Source organism: Mobula birostris, chromosome 13 (genome assembly GCF_030028105.1).
Source record: "Mobula birostris isolate sMobBir1 chromosome 13, sMobBir1.hap1, whole genome shotgun sequence".
NCBI classification, from domain to species: Eukaryota; Metazoa; Chordata; class Chondrichthyes; order Myliobatiformes; family Myliobatidae; genus Mobula; species Mobula birostris.
In genome coordinates, this window is record NC_092382.1 from 5,375,469 (window position 1) to 5,402,416 (window position 26,948).

At 46.6% G+C, this 26,948-nt stretch overlaps 1 protein-coding gene, 2 non-coding genes and 1 pseudogene across 3 annotated transcripts in view; 1 reads left to right on the forward strand and 3 right to left on the reverse strand.

Moving 5' to 3' along the window:
• The window catches only part of LOC140207432 (uncharacterized), an 89,622-nt gene that overhangs the window by 9,234 nt on the left and 53,440 nt on the right, over positions 1–26,948 (reverse strand). The window contains exon 7 of the mRNA XM_072275956.1: positions 3,995–4,010. Coding sequence (XP_072132057.1) covers positions 3,995–4,010 — 16 coding nt within the window. The remainder of the gene's footprint in view (positions 1–3,994; positions 4,011–26,948) is intronic.
• LOC140208847 (U2 spliceosomal RNA) lies at positions 1,438–1,628 on the reverse strand. The gene has a single exon (XR_011888951.1). It is a non-coding gene; the product is annotated as a U2 spliceosomal RNA (small nuclear RNA).
• Positions 1,753–1,829, reverse strand: LOC140208821 (U2 spliceosomal RNA; annotated as a pseudogene).
• Positions 8,353–8,535, forward strand: LOC140208766 (U2 spliceosomal RNA). The gene has a single exon (XR_011888921.1). It is a non-coding gene; the product is annotated as a U2 spliceosomal RNA (small nuclear RNA).

Consider the following 26,948-nt stretch of genomic DNA (forward strand, 5'->3'; position numbering starts at 1 on the left):
CACGTTGCGAGCACCTGGCCGCGGGGCTGCTCCGGCTGTGGGATGAGGGGGGCCCCAACATGAGCCTCTCTGATCAAGAGGCGAGCGCCCCGGGGAGCCTGTCTGATCAACAACGCCCCACGGGCGCCGCAGCCGAAGATCCGGGTAGGCTCTACCCTGTGGGATCGGGTGGTGACCGCTGTGAGGGTCCGATACCCCACCCTCCTGGAGTGGGATCTACACCGGCGCCCGCAATGGGGTACGGTCAGTCAGGGCACCCGGGTTGTTAGAGAGTGGGCGCTGGTCAACGGCATCTACCAGGGAGCCTGCGACCGTAATTTTTTATAAAACACCCGGATGACCGGTACCCTCACAGGATACCTGGTCACCACCGCGCACCCCGATATAGTCAGTGATCCTGCCCCTCATGACACCAGCTAACGGGAGGACCGTGCGGGATGGTATCACCCTCCTTGAATAGATGCAGTGGGGGCAGAGGCAAGGGCTGGAGACAAGCCCTCCCCGTTTTACGCGCAGGCAGCTGTACATGGACATGGATCCCCAACCCTGACCTCTGCACCCTGTGGAAGGAGCTTTGTGGCGGTGGGGTGGTGGGCAACTGGGCGATTGCACTCATTCTTGTTATTTATCATCGCTGTGTGTATATTATGTTGTCTGCCAAATTTTTAAGAGCACGTCTGTCTTTCTTTAGTTCTGTATAGTCAGATATAGCGTTCACCTTATAAATAGAGTAAGATGTATTCCTTTCCTTTTCACTGCGGGAACGCCTGGCGAGTGGCGAGGCTGCCGAGGGGTGGACTGTGCTGACTGTCACGTGACAGCACCGCCCACGCCTGGTCAGAAGACACGCCCCCTGCCAATCAAGGATTGACCCCTCCTCGCCCATCACTGCACACCTAACCACCGGCCTTGTAATCAGCTTAACCCTGCCGGCACCGAGCCGTTAGCGTTCCTGTGAATTACCTGGGCCGGGCACTTCAGCCTTCCTGCATGAAAAGGGCTGGACGCTCTCTTTGCCATTTCCGAGGGACCACTCTGCTTCATTCCAGGCTGAGAACCGTGGAACAGCGCTGGAGGAAATTGTTGGTAAGCTGTGCATTGAATAGGGTTGGTGATTGTCCCTGATAGCATTGAGCCGTGCCTGTACAGTGAAGGGGCTCGGGCATCGTATTGACTTTTCCCTTGGATGTGTGTGTGTGTACTTTATTCCCACGTTCGTTATTAATCGTCTGCGTGTGTTTTACTGCCGACCTGACTTTATCCACGACTGCTGTAAATTGTCTGCGTGCTGTTTCTGTTGCCATTTTCCCATGGTTGCCTTTGAGCTGCTGTGTCCCCTCATTAAAAACAAATGTAGCCTGCGAAAAGTACGGGGCAGAAACAGGAAGCATGGAGACAACCGGATTCTATTTTTCATTTGTTCTCAGTTTCCCCGAGGGGAGGTGCACCGTTCCCGGAGGCACTGCAATACCGGGTCGATGCGCGGAGTGGACGGAGCAAGCCCCTATTCCATCTCCCTGTTCCAAAAATCAATTTAATATATGGTCCCCAGATAAGGGACGTATCAGATATTAAACTGATAAGAACAGATTTTTTTATTTCAAAATATACTTTATTCAAAAATAAATATATACAGTAAACCATTCAATAACTTTTCATCCTTTACATACGTTTCCATTATACTCAGTAAAATACCCGTGTTTATAGCCACCCATGTGGCACTCCAGTAGTTCAGCTTTGCATCTCATTGTTGAGGGGTATACTCCTCGCCCACCGACCCCTCCCAACAGATACTACACTTGATCTTAGCCAAAAGGCCGAGAAGCGATACCACAAATGTCCGGACCCTTTCGGATCTTGCTAGTCTTCCCTCTATTAAGTTGGACCGACTGTCTACAGGACACCGATTTATCCTACCTCTCTTCAACTTTTGAAGTAGGTTTGGTGTAATTTCGCTCAGTCTTTGACATAAGTTGTATTTTTCTCCCTTGTCGCGAAATCTCTTTCGGAATACAGCTGATCATGTAAAATAGCGGATATTCCGCCAACCAAATGAGAGAGGCGGCCCTGGTTTGTATGCAAACTCCTCCTCTCAGCTGTTCTGCCCGCCCTCTAGCGTCTGATGTCATTGCAAGCGTGATGACGTTTACGGAAGGCGTTGCAGCGAGAGAAGCGAAGTTGCGGCCGGGTCGTTTGGCGAGCCTGGCGGGGCAGGTGATTGGGGAGGGGGTCCTCCGGAAACGGGAGGTGGGTGGCTAGGAACATCGGGTGGAAGCGATGGCTGGGGATTGCGAAGAAGGAGAGGGTTGTAAATGGGGTAAGTGAGGTCGTTTGATGGGGGACGATGGGTAGTTGAGTTGGTCGGGGAGAGGGACGGGATAGAGTCGGATGAAAGGGAGGGGGTAGGGTTGCAACTCGGACAATATTTAAGTGTGAGCTGGCATGTGGCAAATAACTACTTTCCTGACATCCGAAGGCCTTTCTGCCGTATCCCACCAGCCAAATACCGGAAGTAATTATGAACATTCCGTATTTGCCTAAGTTTGTCCAGCTCCATCCAGCATTTAACAACATTCTCCAACCTATGGCTTGTATCACTTACTACGTCTCCAAGGAGGAAAAAAAAAAGGTGGAAATCTGGGGAAAAGAGGCATAAAATGCCGCAAAGGATTTGGTGGTAATGCAGCATTCTGTAGAGAAAGAAGCAGTTAATGATTCAGATGTGATTCTTAATCATGGCAGTGATCTTTCATCAGTTCTAAGAGCCATTAACCTGACACATTTGCTCTATTTCTCTGCAAAATGCTGACTGAAGTGGCAAGTATTCCCAGCACTTATTTTATTTCAAAAGATTGCCATTCTGTCGTTATATTATTCTCCCAGTTCCTTTCGTCCATCCCTGGGGAGCAATTTTTTTTTTGCAGGACCAGCCACAGATTAGCGTTTCAATAACCCTATGCAGTGAACTCTATTCGTTCAACACTATTGGTGTGATAGAAGAATACTAAGTTGTAGATTACAGAATGTTAAATAACCAGCACTGTAACATTCTGACTTCTTTGCCTTTCTCCCGCTGTGGTTTGGGAACTTTAAAGCTTGGCTGTTTGCAAGGCTGAAGTTTCTCAAATTTATTTTAATCATTTTCTTTTAAATGGTAGTGTAGCTGTGATTGAACAGGGAGATTGCTCTTCAGTGCCAGGGCACATCTCCTGGGCAGAATGTACTAGCCACAGGTCTTTATGATGCATGTTCTACGGGTCTATGGTGGCCAGTGCTATCATGTTTGCTGTTGTGTTCTGAGGCAGCAGGCTGAGGGTAGCAGACACCGACAGAATCAACAACCCCAGCATCTGCAGATTATTTTGTGTGAACAGAATCAACAAACTCATTCGTAAGGCCAGTGATGTTGTGGGGATGGAACTGGACTCTCTGACGGTGGTGTCTGAAGAGAGGATGCTGTCCAAGTTGCATGCTATCTTGGACAATGTCTCCCATCCACTACATGATGTACTGGTTGGGCACAGGAGTACATTCAGCCAGAGACTCATTCCACCGAGATGCAGTACAGAGCGTCATTCCTGCCTGTGGCCATCAAACTTTACAACTCCTCCCCTGGAGGGTCAGACACCCTGAACCAATAGGCTGGTCCTGGACTTATTTCCTTGCATAATTTACATATTACTATTTAACTATTTATGGTTTTATTATTATTTATGGTGCAACTGTAATGAAAACCAATTTCCCCCAGGATCAATAAAGTATGACTATGATTTTGGGTTACAGAGTTACCCTGGGACCAGCCTGCTGTGAGTTGCCAAGAGTACTGCGATTGGGATGCAAAGAAACTACCTGACACCATGGAAGAAGATTGAACCTTTCTCATTGAGTAAGGAAATGATTTGTAATCTGCCCTTTGGCTAGTGCCGCATTGAGTATAGTGAAGTAATTTGGTGTTGTTTTAAAATTTTGGGCTGTTTTTGGAGCGTTCAAAGGCAGACAGGTAAAACTTTCTCCACCACATTGATGACGTCATTGATGCTGTTTCCAGCTCCCGTGTGGAGCTCGTCAGACTTAGTCTGGAGTGAGCCCTGACGAAGGGTCTCGGTCTGAAACGTCGACTGTACCTCTTCCTAGAGATGCTGCCTGGCCTGCTGCGTTCACCAGCAACTTTTATGTGTGTTGCTTAAAATTCCAGCATCTGCAGATTTCCTCATGTTGTCGTCAGATTTGTCAACTTTCCCACCAACATACACCCCCTCTCTCAAATTTGCTTGGTCCATTTTCATGATCTCACTCCCCTTTCCTGATCTGTCTCTCTCTGTCTCCAGAAACGGATTACCTTCTGGCCTCTTTAACAAACCTACTGACTCCCACAGTTACCTTGTCCACAACAGTTACTTTCTGACATTAAATGGACCTATGGAAACTCTGCTCACACTGTCACTTTCAAGGATACTATTCCCTTCTCTCAGTTTCTTTGTCTCTGCTGCATCTGATTTTATGAGGAGGTTTTTCATGCTAGGACATCCAAGAAATCTTTTTTCAATCAATAAAGGGGTTTCCTGCCCACTGCAATCAATACAGAACTCACCCGTAACTCCTCCATTTCCTGCACGTCTGCCCTCTCCCCATGTCCCCTCCACGACATAATAACGATAGGATTACCTTTTCTGCATCTGCCATTCACTGAAGCTCTGCATTCAACATATTCTCTGCAATTTCCACTATCTCCACCAGGATCTCACCACCAGGCACATCTTCCTCTCCACGTCCGTCTCCATTTATCACAGGGATCACTCTCCCTGTGACTCTCGTCTGCCAAACACCCTGCAACCACAATAAGTGTTACATCTATCCCTACACCTCTTTCATAATCACTCTTCCTCCCAGTGTAGCCTCCTCTACATCAGTGAGACCCAACTCAGTTTGGAGATCACTAACTGATGCACAAACACGAGGAATTCTGCAGATGCTGGAAATTCAAGCAACACACATCAAAGTTGCTGGTGAACGCAGCAGGCCAGGCAGCATCTCCAGGAAGAGGTACAGTCGACGTTTCAGGCCGAGACCCCTCGTCAGGACTAACTGAAGGAAGGGTCTCGGCCTGAAACGTCGACTGTACCTCTCCCTAGAGATGCTGCCTGGCCGACTAATTGATACATCTTCACTCTTTCTGCTACAAGTAGGACTAGAGGAGGAGTACACAGGTTGGAAAACCTTGAAAACCTTTGATTCCCCAGTTCTCTGGTGGGAAGCCACCAAGGAGAACATCAAGAAGTTCTTCATACGCAAGGGTATCCAGAAAGCAAGCCAGGAGCAGAGGGAACTGGTCGAGGCAGGTTTGAGGTTGTCATTTAAAGTTAAATTGGACAGGAAAGGAATGGAAGGTGATGGGCTGAGTGCAGGTCGGTGGGACGAGGTGAGAGTAAGAGTTCAGCGTGGACTAGAAGGGCCAAGATGGCCTCTTTCCGTGCTGTAATTGTTATATGGTTATATGGAACTGCGTAAACTCCAGACAGAGTTGCAGTAACTCCTCCTTCTGCAGTCGAAGGGGGTGGATGTCGGGGAGGAACTGCGAGAGGTGAAGAGCCGGAAAGCCCAGCACCTTGCCGCCGAATCCTCCAAGATCATCTACCGATCAAGGGTCCAAACCGTGGAGCAGGACGAGACGTGCTCAGGCTTCTTCTTCCAGAAGGTGCACAAGGGGAGCTCTGTGATCCTCAACCTTAGGGAAGAGGACGGCTCAGTCGTGTCCTCGTAGAATGACATACTGAGGATCTGCAGGTCCTTCTATGCCGGTCTGTACGATGAAAAGGCCACAGAATCCACAGCCTCCCGCAACTTCCTGTCATCTATCACACAGGTCTTAGGCGACGGCAAGCGGGAGAGTCTGGATCAGCCACTGACTCTGGTCGAGTTGACAGGCTCCATCCGTTCCTTTGGGTCGGGTAAGACTCCCGGAGGCGACGGCTTACCGGCTAAGTTGTACTCGGCTCTGTGGAACTGGATGGGCCCAGACCTGCTGGAAGTGTACAACGCTATGCTTCTGGCCGGCAGTATGTCAGAGTCCATGAGGAAGGGCACGATCACCCTCATCTACAAGCAGAAGGGGGAAAGGGAGGACATCAGGAATTGGAGACCCATCTCTCCTGAATGTGGACTACAAGATCCTGTTGAAGGCCATTGCCAACAGGGTCGAGTCTGCTCTGGGACAGGTGATCCACCCGGACCAAACCTGTGCTGTACCGGGCAGGAAGATCTCAGACAGCCTCACGCTGCTGAGGGACACCATCGCCGATGTGCAGGACGGGGGTGAACGCCTGCCTGGTCAGCTTGGACCAGGAGAAAGTCTTCGACAGGATATCGCACACGTACATGGCGGATGTGCTCTCCAAAATTGGTTTTGGGGAGGGAATCCGGAATCAGATCAGACTGCTCGACACAGACATCTGTAGTGCAGTCCAGGTCAATGGGTGGGAAACCTCTCTCCCCTGTCTTGTTTGCTGCATTGAACCCTTTGCCGAAGCCATCAGGAGGGATGAGGGCATAAGAGGGGTGATGCTGCCAGGCAGTGGAGGGACCCAAGTGAAAACCTCCCTGTACATGGACGATGTCACCCTCTTCTGCTCTGATCCGAGGTCAGTTTGCAGGTTGATTGGCATCTGCGAACAGTTTGAGCTAGTGTCGGAGGCCAGGGTCAACCGCACGAAGAGCGAAGCTATGCTATTCGGCAACTGGCCGGACCGATCCAACGTCCCCTTCGCCATCAGGTCTGACCACGTGAAGGTGTTGGGGATCTGGTTCGGAGGGGCTGAGGCGTGCAACAAGAACTGGCAGGAGCGGACTGCCAAGGTGAAACAGAGACTGGGACTGTGGGGAGGGCGCTCCCTGTCGATAACGGGCAAGAACCTGGTCATCAGGTGTGAGGTGCTCTCAGGGCTGCTGTACTTGGTGCAGGTGTGGCCCGTCCCCAGCTCCTGCAGCTCGGAAATCACCCGAGCTGTCTTCAGATTCGTCTGGGGATCCAAGATGGAGCGGGTGAGACGGACCGCCATGCACAAGTCCCTGGATAATGGGGGCAAGAATGTCCCCAATGTCGCCCTCATTCTGATGGCCAGCTTCGTGTGTGGCTGCATCAGGTTGTGTGTAGAACCCAGGTATGTGGGCACCAAGTACCACTCTGTGCCCAGGTTCTACCTGTCACCCGGGCTAGGAAGGATGGGTCTGGCCCCACTCCCGCGCAACGCCCCCGTCAGCTGGTCGTTGCCGGCATACCTGTCCTTCATAGAAAAGTTCTTCCAGGAGAACGCCTTTGACCACAGGGTCATCAGGCAGTGGTCGGCACGTAATGTCCTGCAGGCACTGCAGGAGAAGGACGAGATGGACACAGTGGGGTGGTTCCTTGAGCAGACCGTCCAGTTCATCTGGCAAAATGCCTCATCGCCAGACCTCACCAACAGTCACCAGGACCTTGCCTGGCTGGCGATGAGAGGGGCCCTCCCAGTCAGATCCCTCCTGTACGCCTGGAACATCGTCTCCGCTCCCCACTGCTCACGGGAGGACTGCAGTGAGGAGGAGTCTGTGACCCACCTCTTCGCACACTGTCAGTTCGCAGAGAGGGTGTGGAGGATGACGGAAGGGACGGTGTCAAGTTTCAACCCCAGCAGCTGCGTAACCGAGGACTCTCTGATCTACGGGCTGTTCCCGGGGACGCACACGGAGACCAACATCCGGTGCTGCTGTCAGATCATCAACTCGGTGAAGGACGCTCTTCGGTCGGCCCGAAAATTGATGATTTACCAGCACATGGAGATGTCTGTGGGAGAATGTGCTGCTGACTGGCACATTCTCAGCTGCAGGAGTACTTTATTGTTGCCAAACAATTGATACTAGAGCATACAATCATCACAGCGATATTTGATTCTGCTCTTCGTGCTCCCTGGAGTACAAATCGATAGTAAATATTAAAAATTTAAATTATAAATCACGTGCTGAGGGATGCACTCAAACTTGGTGCAGCCACCGCAAAAGCCGGGTGGAGAAGGACCACAGTTTAAGGTTTGTCACCCGCGCGCGGGAGTGCGAGGAGTCGGGTGGCGAAGAGTATTCCTCTCCTCAGTGGTGTGGATAGATGAATCAACATCGTGCTACAGGAGTGGCTGGAAATGTGGAAAGGTATAGACTGTAATGGAACATCAGTAAAGGAATGAGAGTCAATGAATGATTTATTGTAAACATCTTTATTTTGAATAAGGACAGAGTAAACACATGATTTATTGTAAATAACTTTATTTATTCTATAAGGACTTAGGGTCAACAAATGTTTTTTTGCAAATAATTTTATTTTGTAATATTTCTGAATAAAGTATATTTTTCAAAAAAATCAGTTCTTATCAGTTTAAAATCTGATGCGTCCCTTATCTGGGACCATATATTACAATGATTTTTGGAACAGGAAGATGGAATAGGGGCTTCCTTCGTCCACTCCGTGCATCGACCCAGTATTGCAGTACCCCTCGGAATGCTGCACCTCCCCTCGGGGAGATTAAACAACAAATAAAGAGTAGAATGCAGTTATCCGTACGCATTAACCTTCTTAGGCTTTTTCCCTATTCCTTCGTTGTACTTTTACAGGTAGTGTTAATGGTAAGACTCCTGGCAGTGTGGAGCATCAGAGGGTTCTTGAGGTCCGAGTCCATAGGATGCTCAAAGCAGCCGTGCAGGTTGACTCCGTGGTTAAGAAGGTGTACGGTATATTGGCCTTCATCAATCGTGGCATTGAGTTTAGGAGCCGAGAGGTAATGTTGCAGCTATATAGACACTGGTCAGACCCCACTTGGAGTACTGGCTCAGATCTGGTCGCTTCACTACAGGAAGGATATGGAAACCATGGGGAGGGTGCAGAGGAGATTTACAAGGATATTGCCTGGATTGGGGAGCATGCCTTATGAGAATAGGTTGAGTGAACTTGGCCTTTTCTCCTTGGAGCAACAGAGGATGAGAGGTGGCCTGATAGAGGTGTATAAGATTATGAGATGCTTTGATTGTGGGGGTGTGAGCTGGGTCTGTGCGGAGGAAGCTTGACTCTGTCTGGCCCCGGGTTTGTGTGCCAGGTCTGTAAAGAGGGAGCTTCAGCCCGTGTTGATTGCTTCTGTTCCCTTCTGTTTGCGACCTTGGTGGACGTGGGTCAGATATTATACAGTATATGAGCTTCCAATCTCCTTTATTGTTTTTGACTGTGAGAGCAAGAAAGCACGCAGGAAGGTGGGGATCAGGATAGTGCGAGTATCTGGCGTGAGAGGATGCGGTGGTCAGCCGGGATGGGGAGTGAACAGATCCTGGGGACCAGACACTATCAGACTGACATCCCTCAGCCTGGAGCTGAGACGCTGCCGTACCAGTGTGAGGAGCTCACACCATTATTGCAGTTCACCGGGTGCAGTGGGCAGCAGTAACCCCAGGGTACTGTTTCTCCTCTAGTGAGACTCGAGTCCGATACCAAGACAGGAAATTACAGTGGTTTATTGATTTCATCATGACAAATGTAAATTAAACAATGTGTGAGCTGCTCGTGTGCAGGGATAAATAAGCTGCTCCCAACTCACTCAGAATCACACACAATTAACTGACCGGTGACAATGAGTGACAGATTGAATAATCAGTCCCGTTTCTCACCGTCACTCTGCATCGGGGAACCGATGATTATAAAATCACACTTCAGGGCCGTGTCTGAGATCGCTGCAGATCCAGGGTCACTGCCGAGGTATTTGTCAATTTAACATCATTATATCAGCCAGACTGCCGAATGCACCGTCCTCAGCAAAGGGAGCAAAAGGATTCTCTCCCGGGATAATCCCGCCCCGGGACACCAGTGTCCCAGACTGAACCCCGGCCCCCGGGCTCTTTCTGTCTAATTCCCCGGGGTCTCGTGGGGGAGTCTCAAACCCGCACATCCACTGGAAGCTGTGCCACTGGACAGGAGGCGGAAATACATCACTGTGGGAACGCTCCGAACGACAGACAGCTTCAGGCTGGAGCCAGTTCCGTTAGAACGGTTGGGAATTAAACCTGGCGTGCAGCCATTAAAGTGGAGGGCAGGGAATTGGCCAAAATGTCCCCCATCAAAAAAGGTAGAAGGGAGTTTGGGTAATTATAGACCAGTGAGCCTTACGTCTGTGGTGGGAAAGCTGTTGGAAAAGATTCTTAGAGATAGGATCTATAGGCATTTAGAGAATCATGGTCTGATCAGGGACATTCAGCATGGCTTTGTGAAGGGCAGATCGTGTCTAACAAGCCTGATAGAGTTATTTGAGGAGGTGACCAGGCATATAGATGAGGGTAGTGCAGTGGATGTGATCTATATGGATTTTAGTAAGACATTTGACAAGGATCCACACGGTAGGCTTATTCAGAAAGTTAGAAGGCATGGGATCCAGGGAAGTTTGGCCAGGTGGATTCAGAATTGGCTTGCCTGCAGAAGGCAGAGGGTGGTGGTAGAGGGAGGACATTCAGATTGGAGGATTGTGACTAGTGGTGTCCCACAAGGATCTGTTCTGGGACCTCTACTTTTTGTGATTTTTATTAACGACCTGGATGTGGGGGTAGAAGGGTGGGTTGGCAAGTTTGCAGACGACACAAAGGTTGGTGGTGTTGTAGATAGTGTAGAGGATTGTCAAAGATTGCAGAGAGACATTGATAGGATGCAGAAGTGGGCTGAGAAGTGGCAGATGGAGTTCAACCCGGAGAAGTGTGAGATGGTACAGTTTGGAAGGACAAACTCCAAAGCAGAGTACAAAGTAAATGGCAGGATACTTGGTAGTGTGGAGGAGCAGAGGGATCTCGGGGTGCATGTCCACAGATCCCTGAAAGTTGCCTCACAGGTGGATAGGGTAGTTAAGAAAGCTTATGGGGTGTTAGCTTTCATAAGTCGAGGGATAGAGTTTAAGAATCGCTATGTAATGATGCAGCTCTATAAAACTCTGGTTAGGCCACACTTGGAGTACTGTGTCCAATTCTGGTCACCTCACGAAAGGAAGGATGTGGAAGCATTGGAAAGGGTACAGAGGAGATTTACCAGGATGCTGCCTGGTTTAGAAAGTATGCATTATGATCAGAGATTAAGGGAGCTAGGGCTTTACTCTTTGGAGAGAAGGAGGATGAGAGGAGACATGATAGAGGTGTAGAGGATAATAGGAATAGATAGAGTGGATAGACAGCGCCTCTTCCCCAGGGCACCACTGCTCAATACAAGAGGACATGGCTTTAAAGTAAGGGGTGGGAAGTTCAAGGGGAATATTAGAGGAAGGTATTTTACTCAGAGAGTGGTTGGTACATGGAATGCACTGCCTGAGTCAGTGGTGGAGGCAGATGCACTAGTGAAGTTTAAGAGACTACTAGACAGGTATATGGAGGAATCTAAGATGGGGGGCTTACATGGGAGGCAGGGTTTGAGGGTCGGCACAACATTGTGGGCCGAAGGGCCTGTACTGTGCTGTACTATTCTATGTTCTATGTCTATGTTCTACGTAAGTATTTTTTACTTAATCTGAGATTTTTATTCTGCCATATATAAGAGGAACTTTTGGAATCAACAGTATTAAAAAAGGATTTAGGAAAAAAAATTGAACTTCAATAAGTCCTTATGCTTCTTATTAATCAATTTGTAACCGGAAAAGTTACTCAACTGAGGAAGCAGAGCTAACACTGCTGGAATGGATTTCTCAGGGTTAGAGATATATAATAATTAATCATCTGCATATAGTGATAGTTTGTGTATCTCATTCCTGCGGGTAATGCCAAATATATTAGGAGAGTCACGAATAGCAATAGCTAAAGGTTCCAGGGCAATATCAAATAATAATGGACAAAGAGGGCAACCCTGCCGAGTACCAGGAAATAACTGGAAAAAAGGGAGATCTTTGATTATTGGTAAATGCCGAAGGGGGTAAGGTATATCAGTTTAATCCAAGATATAAATATCGGACTAAAATTGAATTTCTCAAGCGAATTAAACAAATATGTCCATTCGACTCTGTCAAAAGCTTTCTCAGTGTCCAGTGAAATGACACATTCTGGAGTTCTGGATGAAGAAGTATAAACAATATTCATTGATCTCCTAATATTAAAGAAGGAATAATGATTTTTAATAAATCCAGTCTGGTCAACAGAAATAATTGGAGGCAATACTTTCTCCAGTCTAGTTGCCAGTAATTTTGAAAATATCTTGGAATCCACATTTAGCAAGGATATAGGCCTATAAAGTTTCAAAGAAAGAAAAATAAAAAGTAAAAAAGAATAAATAAAATACAGAATCAGTAAAGAAAGAAAACTTATCCGAAAATATGAAAAATACCTACCCTACAAACCCAGGGCAAAAGCCCTCAGATTATAAAAATCCAAAGCTGTAAGCTTTTGGAGAGATGTTTTGAAAACACTATCAAAAGTTTTGGATCTGGATCTACTGAAAAAACAAGCATGTTAGAACAAAGAGAATAAACAACAGTCCGTTAATTAGTCCGGAGCAGAGGAACGCTGATTGTCAAGAAAACTGAGCTTCATCCGGAGATTTAAACAGACGACGAGAGTTATCGGCAAGAACTATTTTCAAACGTGCTGGAAACAGCAACACTGGTTAAGGCCTTTTTGATAAAATTCTGACATCTGTGGTTTAAAAGCTATCCCAGGACTGAAATCTTCAACGAGGCAAAATTTGAAACTTTGAAATTGGATCATATCTTTCCGCTGCGCAGCTCGCACCACACGATCCTTCATGTGAGCATAATGGAACAGAATAATAATGGGTCTCAGTTTAAATTCTCTGGAAGGTTTGGGGCGCAATGTATGGTGCACGCGATCGAGCAATGGAGGGGCCTCCAAAACCTCTGAACCAAACATATCCATTAAAAATTGAGAAAAGTATTTGGTAGGATCGGCCGTCTCGATATCTTTGGGAAGCCCGATTATCCGCAAGTTCTGTCATCGGGATCGATCTTCGAGATCAATAATCTTGGATTTATAACGTTCCAACATGGGATGTTGAAGCCAGATTTTTTTCCAGGGCTTCAATCTTTTGTCCTCTGCCAACGGGCAGCATCCAGTTCTGAAATTCTAGTTTGCTGTTGATCAATTTCACATCTAAACGATCTAATATCATCTTGAATCATCGTCAAAACTTCTTCAAACACAGCAAATCTTTGATTAAGTTTTTCCTCTAGAAGATTCGACATTATTTCAAAAGTTATTGGTATTTGCTTAGATGCTTTAGGATCGCCATCTTTTTTTTCCCGTTGCTGTTGGAGTCTTTCCCATTTTTAACTTCTCGTCCTCTGGTTCACATTTCCAGCGAGTTAAAATCAAAGTTCAAAGATATATTTGTGTTATAAACCTATTAGTGTAGGTATAAACAGATTAAATAAGGGTGGTTACGGGTAAAAGAAGTAAAGGGAATGGAGCGAAGCCAAAATGTACCTCACACCATGAGTGCCTCCTGGAGAGTCCATTTCAAAAAAGGTTGTTAGCTTAATCTATAAACGGTTATTGAGTTCACGAATGATATCTAATGATAAAGAGTCATTTTCAGATAATCAATGGAGTAAAACTTTTCATTTGGTTAACAACTCATCTATTTGTGCCTGTCGTTCCTTGATACGGTTCAAGGTAGCGCATCGGGCCCATGTGTCAAAGGATAAACCAGCGCATATTTTCTCCAGTATTAATCCTACTTGTGACAGATGTAATATTGAGCTGGATGCTTTAACTCATAAGTATTGGTCTTGTATAAAGCCAGATAACTTTTGCAGAGATGTTTTTAAAACACTATCAAAAGTCTTGGATCTGGATCTACAACCTAATTTGCTTACGAAATATTCTTGTTTCCGCTCGATGTATGATAGCCGTTTCGACCTTACTGGCTGGGAGAGCCACTTTATTGGAGTGGAAGGATTCTAATCCACCTACAGTCATTTACTGACTCTCCTCCATTATGTCCTGTTTAAGTTTAGAGAAAATAAGAAGTCGGACATTTGATACATCCTTTAAATTTGAGCAAATACGGTGACCTTTTATCCAATATTTTCATTTAATTTGGTTTATTACTCTTACGATCTTTCTTTAATCGAAGTTTTAGATTTGATCAGAAAGTCTTTCTCTCTCTCTCTCTCTCTCTCTTTTTGGGTCGTATCCTCAAAATGAGATGCCCAGTCCCCCTTTTTTTGTTTTGTTATAGTGTAGTGTTTTTTTTCCTTTTTCATTTAAAACCCAATGTTTTTTCCTTTCTCTTCATAAACTGGTTAAGAGGAGAATTGTTATTTTCATTTTCTTTTATTATATATTATACTAGTTTAATATCTATGACTTTGACAATGTCTATCTTAATCTTGGTTTATATTGTTACTGATATATATACTTGAACTAATTCTCCTCTTTACTGTATTTATACTTTTAAATCAATAAAAAGGTTAATAAAGAAATTACTGATCACATTATTGTTCAGTGTCACACACTCAGTGACTGTAAACACAATCTCCCACAGTCTGGTACTTACCAGAGTTTCTGTATTTTACACTCCGGGTTCCTCAGAGCCGCAGACACCAGTTTCACTCCTGAATCTCCCAGTTTATTACCACTCAGGTCCAGCTCCGTCAGTGATGGGTTTGTACTGAGAGTGGAGACGAGATCCTCGGCACCAGAATCTGTGAGACCGACATCCCACAGCCTGGAGATGAGAGAGAGTGAGGGTGAAGGACACAGAGAGACAGGAGACGGTACAAATCCCCAGTGTTTATCAGTAACACAATTACTGATCGCATTAATGTTCAGTGTCAGACACCCAGTGACCGAAAACACAATCTCCCACAGTCTGGTACTTACCACAGTTTCTGTATTTTACACTCCAGGTTCCTCAGAGCCGCAGACACCAGTTTCACTCCTGAATCTCCCAGTTTATTCCTCCCAAGTCTGAACACAAACAAACAAGTTGATCAACAAAGTGATTCAAACTGTGGGTCTGAGGGAATTTCTCTCACTCGAATATTTCAGGAAACATTAAACCCTTCGGTAAATCACTGATCGGAGTTCCCATCATTATCAATGTCCCTCACTGCCCAGCTCCAGGGTATTCACCGAATGTCGGTAATTTAGTCTGTCGATGTGACCCTGTGAACTCCACATATTCTGCCTCATTTCCCGATGAGAGAAATGTTTCTGATGTGAGAGACTCCAGAGGGGTAGGGTTAACCATATAACGATATATAACAATTACAGCACGGAAACAGGCCATCTCGGCCCTTCTAGTCCATGCCAAATGCTTACTCTCACCTAGTCCCACTGACCCGCACTCAGCCCGTAACGCTCCATTCCTTTCCTGTCCATATAGCTATCCAATTTTACTTTAAATGACAACATCGAACCTGCCTCAACCACTTCTGCTGGAAGCTCGTTCCACACAGCTACCACTCTCTGAGTAAAGAAGTTCCCCCTCATGTTACCCCTAAACTTTTGCCCTTTAACTCTCAACTCATGTCCTCTTGTTTGAATCTCCCCCACTCTCAATGGAAAAAGCCTATCCACGTCAACTCTATCTATCCCCCTCATAATTTTAAATACCTCTATCAAGTCCCCCCTCAACCTTCTACGCTTCAAAAAATAAAGACCCAACTTGTTCAACCTTTCTCTGTAACTTAGGTGATGAAACCCCGGTAACATTCTAGTAAATCTTCTCTGTACTCTCTCTATTTTATTGACATCTTTCCTATAATTCAGTGACCAGAACTGTACACAATACTCCAAATTTGGCCTTACTAATGCCTTGTACAATTTCAACATTACATCCCAACTCCTATACTCAATGCTCTGATTAATAAAGGCCAGCAAACCAAAAGCTTTCTTCACCACCCTATCCACATGAGATTCCACCTTCAGGGAACTATGCACCATTATTCCCAGATCCCTCTGTTCTACTGCATTCTTCAATGCCCAACCATTTACCATGTATGTCCTATTTTGATTAGTCCTACCAAAATGTTGTACCTCACATTTATCAGCATTAAACTCCATCTGCCATCTTTCAGCCCACTCTTCTAACTGGCCTAAATCTCTCTGCAAGCTTTGAAAACCTACTTCATTATCCACAACTCCACCTATCTTAGTATCATCTGCATATTTACTCATCCAATTTACCACCCCATCATCCAGATCATTAATGTATATGCCAAACAACACTGGACCCAGTACAGATCCCTGAGACACACCGCTAGTCGCCGGCCTCCAATCTGACAAACATTTATCCACCACTACTCTCTGGCGTCTCCCATCCAGCCACTGCTGAATCCATTTTACTACTTCAATACTAATACCTAACGATTGAACCTTCCGTGTGGAACCTTGTCAAAGGCCTTACTGAAGTCCATATAGACAACATCCACCGCTTTACCTTTGTCAACTTTCCTAGCAACCTCTTCAAAAAATTCAATAAGATTTGTCAAACATTACTTTCCATGCACAAATCCATGTTGACTGTTCCTAATCAGACCCTGTCTATCCAGATAATTATATATACCATATATAGCAATACTCCAATCCTCCGGCACCATCCCCGTTTCTAATGACATTTGAAATATTTCTGTCAGAGCCCCTGCTATTTCCACACTAACTTCCCTTAAGGTCCTAGGGAATATCCTGTCAGGACCTGGAGACTTATCCACTTTTATATTCCTTAAAAGCTCCAGTACTTGCTCTTCTTTAATTATCATAGTTTCCATAACTACCCTCTTTGTTTCCCTTACCATACACAATTCAATATCCTCTCCTTAGTGAATCGTTTTTGGTGAAATCCTGGATCTGTGACTGTTTTTTATTTAGGTATCTGTGAAGTTCGTCCTGGCTCGACCCGTTGTTTTCCCAGCATGCCCTGCTGTAGCCTCCCTCCATTTCACAGATCCTCAGTCTCTCTCCAGCCGAGGGACGACTGTACACAAGTGTGAGCGTTTTTCCGCTCTTTCCAACGGGTACCATTGGATTCCAGGTAGCAGCTGTATTAAGCAAGGAGTGAACATCGATACCTAAGGTTAAAAGTCCAAAATAATGAAAGAAAAATTCACTGCTCGCTTATCTTCAGCCTGATTTTGATGAAATATTCAAGGTAATCATCCCAAATCCTCTTCTACACCTGGATAAAGTGAATTTATTTTTTTTAAGCCAAATGGGGGAAAAAAAACACATTTCCAGGCTATAAGCTAGTTTTACATCATTTCAACTGTCATTAATAGCAGATCAACCCCTTGGCCGAGCTCCACCAACTGTAGTTGATTGGAAAGAGGCTGTTTGTCTCTTTGTGTTGATAGGAAAAAGAGTAACTTACTGAGGCAATGAATGAGATGAAATGCATTTCCAAACCTCCCAAATGGTTGCCCTCCTCCCCTATTAACATTTATCACTTCCAAATACGATATTTTTTATTCGTATAGATACGACAACAATTTATGTAAAGATTCAAGCTTCTTTAACTTTTTATACATTTAAAGACTAAACAGAATCTGTATAGGTCTAACCATGTAGTACTCGACGTGTGAGGATATTGTGAGTATCGACACTCACAGATACACTTCCTGTCCAAACATTTCTGTGAGAGAAACGGTACGAGGCAGAGTTGCCAACCTTCCGCTTTTGATACTAATATTCAGCAATATTCGTGGCTTTAGCGAAACTTCATTAGACGGAGTTGAGGAAAAACTTTTTCACCCAGAGAGTGGTGGATGTATGGAATGCTCTGCCCCAGAAGGCAGTGGAGGCCAAGTCTCTGGATGCTTTCAAGAAAGAGATGAACAGAGCAGTTAAAGATAGCAGAATCAAAGGTTATGGGGATAAGGCAGGAACTGGATACTGATTGTGGATGATCAGCCATGATCACAGTGAATGGCGGTGCTGGCTCGAAGGGCTGAATGGCCTACTGCACCTATTGTCTATTGAGCTCTGGAATTCATATATTTCTTTCATCTTGGTTTAGTGGTTGACATTATGAGAAGCCCTATTCATTTTGTATATGTCACACCCAATTTGTGTACCTGCTCATTACATGAATGGGGGAAGGAAGTTACCCAGTGCATGAAATGAGCTGGTAGACTGATTAGGTGTGAGATCGAGGTTCTTAGCCTAAGGTGGAAGGAGTCAATTTTGAAAACCTAGCAATTTTCAATTATCTGACACAGAAATACCACAACAGTTATTAACTTCAAACTTTCTGCATGATCACTCACAGAGCGGAACTACACGTACATGTAACGACAGCTGTAAACTTCAGGCCTTCTAACTTAGGCCACGAACTTATCAATCACCCCTCGTCCAGCTCCGGCACCCAAAAAACTGGCACTGCACCCCTGCTCCAGCCGTCAGGCAGAGCTCGGGCCCGGGACTTTCCGAATTTAAGCGGCCCAGATTCACACAAACCCGGGGATGTTTCCACTCACCGCCGCCCCGAATCGGAAAACCGCCAGCGGCAGCTGCATTCGGCAGCGCGCATGCGTTAGCAGGATGTTCGCGGCAGCGCCACCAGTGGCCGGAGGTCCGTGCAGCACCACCAGTGGCCGGAGGTCCGTGCAGCGCCACCAGTGGTCGGAGAACCATGCAGCACCACCAGTGGTCGGAAGGCCGGAGCGATAACAGGGAGGCAAATCACAAACACGATAAAGTCTGCAGATCAAAGTTGCTGGTGAACGCAGCAGGCCAGGTAGCATCTCTAGAAAGAGGTACAGTCAACGTTCCAGGCCGAGACCCTTCCTCAGGACGTCGACTGCACCTCTTCCTAGAGATGCTGCCTGGCCTGCTGCATTCACCAGCAACTTTGGTGTGTGTTGCTTGAATTTCCAGCATCTGTAGAATTCCTCATGTTTAAAGTCTGCAGATGCTGGAAATCCAAAGCAACACAAACAAAATGCTGGCGGAACTCAGCAGACCGGGCAGCATCTATCGAAAAGAGTCAACAGTCGACGTTTCCAGTTGAACCTTCCTTCAGGACTGAGATGAAATGACGGAAATACCTGAATAAAATCGGTCCGGATGAGGAAATGTCTCGCTGGAAGGTGATAGGTGAAGCCAGGTAGGTGGGAAAGCTGAAAAGCTGAAGAAAATAGAATCTAATAGGAGAGGAGAGTGGAGAATAGGAGAAAGGGATGGAGCAGTGGACCCAGAGAGAAGTGATCAGCAGGTGAGAGGACGTGGAAAGTCAGAGAGGAAGAGAGGGAGTGGGAGGGAGGGGTGAGGGAGAGATTTGTTCACCGGAAGGAGAAATCGATATTCATGCCATCGGGTTGGGGGGCGGGGGGTACCCAGACGGAATATAAGGTCCTGATCCTCGACCCTGAGGTGGCTTCATCTTAGCACAAGAGGAGGCGATGGGTTGACACGTCGGAACGGGAATGGGAATGAAAATGTTTGGACTCCGGGAAGTCCTGCTAGGAGCGGATAGTTCAAAGGTTAATTTATTATCAAGCAGGTATCCGTAAACAACTCTTGAGTTTCTTTTCTTCTCCAGAGAGCCACGAAACAAAGAAAGAACATGAAAGTCGTTCAGAGAGAAAAATCAAACTCCCACCCCACCCCCCGCATCAAAAAGAAATGCATCCCGATCATCAACCCCCAAAACCCACCCCTCCCGCACAAAAGGGAACAATAACATCGACCCCCCCCAAAAAAAACACAACCCCACCCTGCACAGCTGCGGAGGGTCTGGTGTCACCAGTGTCGAGGCGGCCGCATCGGGAGCAGCGGACACAACGGGCGACCCCGGAAGATTCACAGGTGAAGTGTCGCCTCACCTGGAAGGATGTTTGGACAACGGAGAGAGTTCGGCCGTCCGGCCCTTTCACTGTGACACCCCGAACTCCACATCAAATCCGTCCACACCAATCTGGGTGAACTTTAATGACCAATAAATATAATTCCTCTCAGTGATCAGCTGTCTGAGTGATCACCTGACTTTGAGAGGAAGGGATGTCTCTGGTTGGAAGGACAGACCAAGGTAGAACATACAGGGTTAATGGTAAGGCACTGAGGAGTGCAGTGGAACAGAGGGATCTGGGAATACAGATACAAAATTCCCTAAAAGTGGCGTCACAGGTGGATAGGGTCGTAAAGAGAGCTTTTGGTACATTGGCCTTTATTAATCAAAGTATTGAGTATAAGAGCTGGAATGTTATGATGAAGTTGTATAAGGCATTGGTGAGGCTGAATCTGGAGTATTGTGTTCAGTTTTGGTCACCAAATTACAGGAAGGATATAAATAAGGTTGAAAGAGTGCAGAGAAGGTTTACAAGGATGTAGTCGGGACTTGAGAAACTCAGTTACAGAGAAAGGTTGAATAGGTTAGGACTTTATTCCCTGGAGCGTAGAAGAATGAGGGGAGATTTGATAGAGGTATATAAAATTATGATGGGTATAAGATAGAGTGAATGCAAGCAGGCTTTTTCCACTGAGGCAAGGGAAGAAAAAAACCAGAGGACATGGGTTAAGGGTGAGGGGTGAAAGTTTAAAGGGAACATTAGGGGGGGCTTCACACAGAGATTGGTGGGTGTATGGAATGAGCTGCCGGACGAGGTGGTAAATGTGGGTTCTTTTTTTAACATTTATGAATAAATTGGACAGATACATGGATGGGAGGTGTATGGAGGGATATGGTCCGTGCGCAGGTCAGTGGGACTAGGCAGAAAATGGTTTGGCACAGCCAAGAGGGGCCAAAGGGCCTGTTTCTGTGCTGTACTTTCTATGGTTTCTATGGTTTAACACTGAGATGCAGTTGGTGAGTATGCTCTCAATGGTACAGTGGTAAAAGTCTGTCATATCCTGGGACAGAGGTGAGCTTTATTGATGCTCCGCAGGAAGTAAAGACGCTGTTGCGCCTTTTTGATCAAGATGGAGGAGTTCAGGGACCAGGTGAGATCCTCAAAAATGTGGACACCAAGGAATTTGAAGCTTGATACACGCTCCAATACAGTTCCATTGATGTAGATTGGGAGTGTGGCTCCTAGCATGCCTGAAGTCCACAATGATCTTGGTCTTCTGGGTGTTAAAGGCCAGATCATTGTTGGCACACCACGCAGCCAAGTGCTGGACCTCATCCCTGTAGGCTGTCTCGTCATCCCCTCTGATCTGGCCAACCACCGTGGTGTCATCTGCGAACTTGATTATGGAGTTAGAACCATGTACAGGAACACAGTCACAGGTGAAAAGGGAGTACAGAAGAGGGCTCAGCCCACAGCCTTGAGGCACGCCGGTGTTCAGGGTGAGAGTGGAGGAGGAGAGGTTATCTAACTGATTGGGGTCTGTTAGTCAGAAAGTCCAAGGTCCAATTGCAGAGGGATGAGCTGATACCAAGCTGGCAAAGTTTGGTGATCAGCTTGAAGGGGCTTACAGAATTGAATGCTGAACTAAAGTCAATGAACAGCATTCTGACGTGGGAGTTGGGGCTGTCCAGGTGGGTCAGGGCAGAGTGAAGTGCCGTGGAGATGGTGTCCTCTGTTGACATGTTGGTGCGATAGGCAGATTGATGGGGGTCCAGGATAGTGGGCAGACAGGATTTCAGATGTGATAGAACCAGTCTCTCAAAGCACTTTGCAATGATGGGGGTGAGTGCAACTGGGCGGAAATCATTCAGGCTCGTGGCAGTGGAATGCTTCGGCACTGGCACGATGGTGGTGATCTTGAAGCTTATGGGGACAACACCCTGGGCCAGGGACAGATTAAAAATGTCTGTGAAGACCCCGGCCAACTGCCCTGCACAGACTCTGAGCACATGGTCAGGTATTCCATCCGGACCAGCTGCCTTCTGTACATTCACCCTGCTCAGGGTCCACAAACATCGAAGGTGGAAAGTGAGAGAGACAGTTCACCAGGTGGGAGATCCGCTTTGAGTGTGACCTCCTTGTTCCCTCGATCAAAGCGAGCGTAGAAGTAATTGAGCTCATCAGGGAGGGTAGCAGAGCTGGAAGGGGGCACAGTACTAGGAGGTTTGAAGTCTGTAATGACCTGTATGCTATGCCACATGGGCTGGGGGTCAGAGGAGTTGAAGTGCTCCTCGATTCTCTGTTTGTAAATGTGTTTAGCCTGAGAGATTCCCCTCCTCAGGTTGGCCCTGGCTGAGCTGTAAGCCTCCTGGTCTCCAGACCTGAAGGCTGAATCTCTGGCTTTGAGCAGGAGGTGAACCTCTCTGTTCATCCATGGTTTCTGACTGGGGAAAACTTTTATTTGTTTTCGTGATGTCTCTCTATCTACACACTTGTTGATGTGCTCAAGGACAGAGTTGGTTTATAAATCAATGTTAATCTGAGAGTCTGGTGGCATGGGCAGCAAACGTGCTCCAGTCTGTGTGCTGGAATTGGTGCTGAAGAGCAGAGTCAGCCCCCTCCAGCCAGATCTTAATAGTCTTCATTGTGGGTTTCACATGGTTAATGACCGGGCTATACTTGGGAAACAGAAACAGTGAAAGATGGTCAGATTGTCCCAGGTGGGGGAGGGTAGTGAGTTTGTAAGCCTCAGCCACATTTGTGTAGACATGATCTAAGGTTTTATTCCACGTGGTGGTGCATAATACATTTTGGTAAAATCTTGGAAGCACATTACAATGATTAAAGTCCCCATAGTTTACAATGATTAAGGTCCCCAGCGACAGTCAAAGCTCCATCTGGATGCAATGTCTGCAGCTTGCTAATAGCAGCACTGAGGTCTTTCATGGCTGCTTTAGCATTAGCATCCAGTGGAACATAAACTGCGACAGCAATGATGCATGTTTTGTGACAATGAGGGGAGGTTGTTTTCTTGACACCAGTCAGATGTTGTTCAGACACCAGATACAGTCAGCAATCAAATGGTTGAGCCTGGAGCCCTCTCCTCCCCACCCTCCCGCCACCTTCTTTATTGGGCCTCTGCCCCTACCCTCTTCAGTCCTGACGAAGGGTTATGGCCGGAAACATTAACTGATCATTTCCACGGATGCTGCCCGACCTGCTGAGTACCTCCAGCGTGTTGTGAATGGTGCGATGAATGTGCTGAGCTGTGTATATCACAATGCAAGAAGCATCGCAGGAAAGCCAGATGAGCTCAGGACAGGGAATTATGATATTGTAGCCATAATTGGGACTTGGTTGCACCCAACATCTGAGGGATTTGGAGGAACAAATTTGTAGAGAGATCGCAGACCATGCCAAGGAACAAAAGTTGATTCAGTAAGTGATTTTAACTTTCCATGTATTGACTGTGAATCCCATACTGTAAAAGGACAAGATGGGGTGTAGTTTGTCAAATGTGCCCTTAATCAGTACGTAGAATTCCCGATGCAGAAGTGTGCAATGATCTGTTAGGAAATGATACGGGGCTGGTGACAGAAATTAGTGACCATAATGCCATGAAATTCAGGATAAATATGGGAAAAGAGAGGTCTGGACCATGGGTTGAGATTCTAAATTGGAGAAAGGTCAATTTTAATGGTATCAGAAAGGATCTAACAAGTGTGGTTTGGGACAGGCTGTTTCCTGGCAAAGGAGGACTTGGTAAGTGGGAGGCCTTCAGAAGTGAAATTTTGAGGGTGTAGAGATTGTACGTGCCTACCAAAATAAAAGTTGAAAGGTAACTGGTGCAGGGTACCTTGGTTTTCAAGAGATATTGAGGCCCTGGATATTTTGTTCCCCTAAATGCCTCAGACTGTTGGGTGCTACCAAGACTCACTAATGACTACAATATCATAATTCCACCGCCTGAGCCCATCTGACTTTTTTTTTAGACATCATCTGTTGGTTTCTAAAAGCTTCCCAGTCGTTTTTGCTCTTTTGTTTGCCCTCTCTTTGGATTTTATATTGGCTTTGGCTTCTCATTTCATCCACAGTTGTGTCCTCCTGCCTTTCCAATGTTTCCACTTCTTTGGGATGTATCTATCACTCAGCTCCCGAATTGCTCCCAGAAACTCCAGCCATTGCTGCTCCATTGTCACTCCTACCTTTTCCCTTCCAAACGAGTTTGTCCAGCTTCTCTGTCATAGAAACATGGAGAGGTTCAGTACGGAAACAGGGTATTTGGCCCATCTAGTCAATGCCGAAAAAAACATTTAAGGTCTCTACTGCAACTACCTGCACTGGGACTTTCGCCTTCAGATGCCTGCCATCCAGGCTCCCATCCAAACTTCTTTTAAATGGTGAAACTGAGCTCATATTCACCACTTGAGTTGACATCTCATTCCACACTCTGACGACCATTTCAGTAAAGAGCTTTTCCAAATGTTCCTGTTAAATTTTCACCTTCCCCATTTACCCATGACCTCTGGTTGTCATCCCAACCAACCACAGTGGAAAAAGCTGCTTGCATTTACCCTATCTATACCCTCATAATTTTGTATACTTCCAACAAATCCTCAAAGCAATGTATAATTTCCTTCTTTATGTTTAGAGCCTTTTTTAGGTGTATAAGATAATGAGGGGCATTGATCATGTGGATAGCCAGAGGATTCTTTCCCAGGGCTGAAATGGCTAACACAATTGGGCATAGTTTTAAGGTGCTTTGAAATAGATACCGAGGGGATGTCAGGGGTAAGTTCTTTACACAGAGAGTGGTGGCTGCGTGGAATGCACTGCCAGCTATTTGTGTGAGAGTGTTTCAGTTACTGTGGGGCCTGGAACCCATGCAGCTCAGTGGGAACGGAATAATGCCAATGGAGAGAGTCAAACTGAGCCAGGTCACAGATTGGAGATGGCAGAAATGCCACATTCTTAGAGAGACAGGAAGAGCATCAGAGAATTTGATGGTCATTCCAGATACCAGCACTGTGCCCAGTTAGAAGATGATTTCTCTCTCCACCTTGGGTTGAACTTCACTGTAACAGTGTGAAGTCAGTTCACAGCTTGACAACTCAAGGGATCTCATCTGAAATACTGTCCTACACCCATTGATGGATTTTGTAAATATTTTTACAGGTTAAAAATGACAAGGAATTTGTCTACGGGAATCTCGAACACAACACGCCAGTTTTGCTGTCTCTGTCCAGATATTTAAGAAGTGGAGCAAGGGATTCACTCGATCATCCTTCCTGCTCCAACTGTGGGGAGGGATTCACTTGGTCATCTCAACTGAAGGTACATCAGCAAGTTTACACTGGGACAAGGTCATTCAACTGTTCTGTGTGTGAGAAGGGATTCAGTCGGTCTTCCCACCTGTGGACACACCAGTTAGTTGGGCAAATTGCTAGTCATCTGCTGAATTTGTAGGGAAGGATTCACTTGTTCATCTGACCTAATGGCTCACCAGCGAGTTCACACTGGAGACCGGCTGTTCACCTGCTTGGACTGTGGGAAGGGATTCACTGAATCATATAAGCTACTGAGACACTGGTCAGTTCACACTGGGGAGCAGCTGTTCACGTGCTCAGACTGTGGGAAGGGATTCCCTTGTTTCTCTAAACTGAAGGTACATCAGCAAGTTCACACCGGGGAGCGGCTGTTCACCTGCTTGGACTGTGGGAAGGGATTCACTGAATCATATAAGCTACTGAGACACCAGTCAGTTCACACTAGAGAGCAGCCGTTCATGTGCTCAGACTGTGGGAAGGGATTCACTGAATCATTTAACCTACGGATACACTGGTCAGTTCACACCGGCGGGAGGGCGTTCACGTGCTCAGACTGCAGGGAGGGATTCACTTGCTCATCCCAACTGAAGGTGCATCAGCGAGTTCACACTGGGGAGAGGCCATTCACCTGCTCAGTCTGTGGGAAGGGATTTACTCTGTCATTTCAGTTACTGAGACACCAGTCAGTTCACACCTGGGAGTGGCCATTCACCTGCTCAGACTGCGGGAAGGGATTCACTCTGTCATCTGCACTGAAGGTACATCAGCGAGTTCACACTGGAGAGAGGCGATTCACCTGCTCAGACTGTGGGAAGGGATTCACTTTGTCCTCTCAACTACTGAGTCACCAGCAAGTTCACACTGGAGAGAGGCCGTTCACCTGCTCAGACTGTGGGAAGGGTTTCACTTACTCATCTCAACTGAACATACATCAGCGAGTTCACACTGGGGAGAGGCCATTCACCTGCTCAGACTGTGGGAAGGGATTCACTCGTTCATCTCAACTGAAGGTACATCAGCGAGTTCACACTGGAGAGAGGCCATTCATCTGTTCAGACTGTGGGAACGGATTCATTCAGTCATCTGAACTGAAGGTACATCAGCGAGTTCACACTGGAGAGAAGCCGTTCACCTGCTCAGACTGTGGGAAGGGATTCACTTGCTCATCTCAACTGAACGTACATCAGCGAGTTCACACTGGAGAGAGGCCGTTCACCTGCTCAGACTGTGGGAAGGGATTCACTCGTTCATCTCAACTGAAGGTACACCAGCGAGTTCACACTGGAGAGAGGCCATTCACCTGCTCAGACTGTGGGAAGGGATTCACTTTGTCCTCTCAACTACTGAGTCACCAGCAAGTTCACACTGGAGAGAGGCCGTTTACCTGCTCAGACTGTGGGAAGGGATTCACTTGGTTGTCTCATCTTCAGAGACACCATCGTGTTCACACTGGGTAGAGGCTGATCACCTGCTCAGACTTTGGGAAGAGATTCTCTCAGCCATCGCCACCAAATATCCATCATTGAGTTCACACTGGGGAGAGGCCGTTCACCTGCTGTGAACGTGTGAAGCGATTCGCTCAGGCATCTAACCATATGTAACTCTCGCTTCAGCTAGCAGCTTAATATAGGGGGTGATAGCCCCCCAGCCCGGCCAAACTTAAGAAATCTCGTTTGGGTGGATGCTGCACTATGTGTCCCCTGTTACAAATCAGTACCCTGAAATAACAAACAGTACACAATATGCGATTAAATGATTGGGCTTTGTAGTTATTACTTTGACTATAGAGTTAGTAAAGAAAAAGTAAAGGAAAAGGGCCCACTCTCTCCATTCATGTCTTCTCAACTCT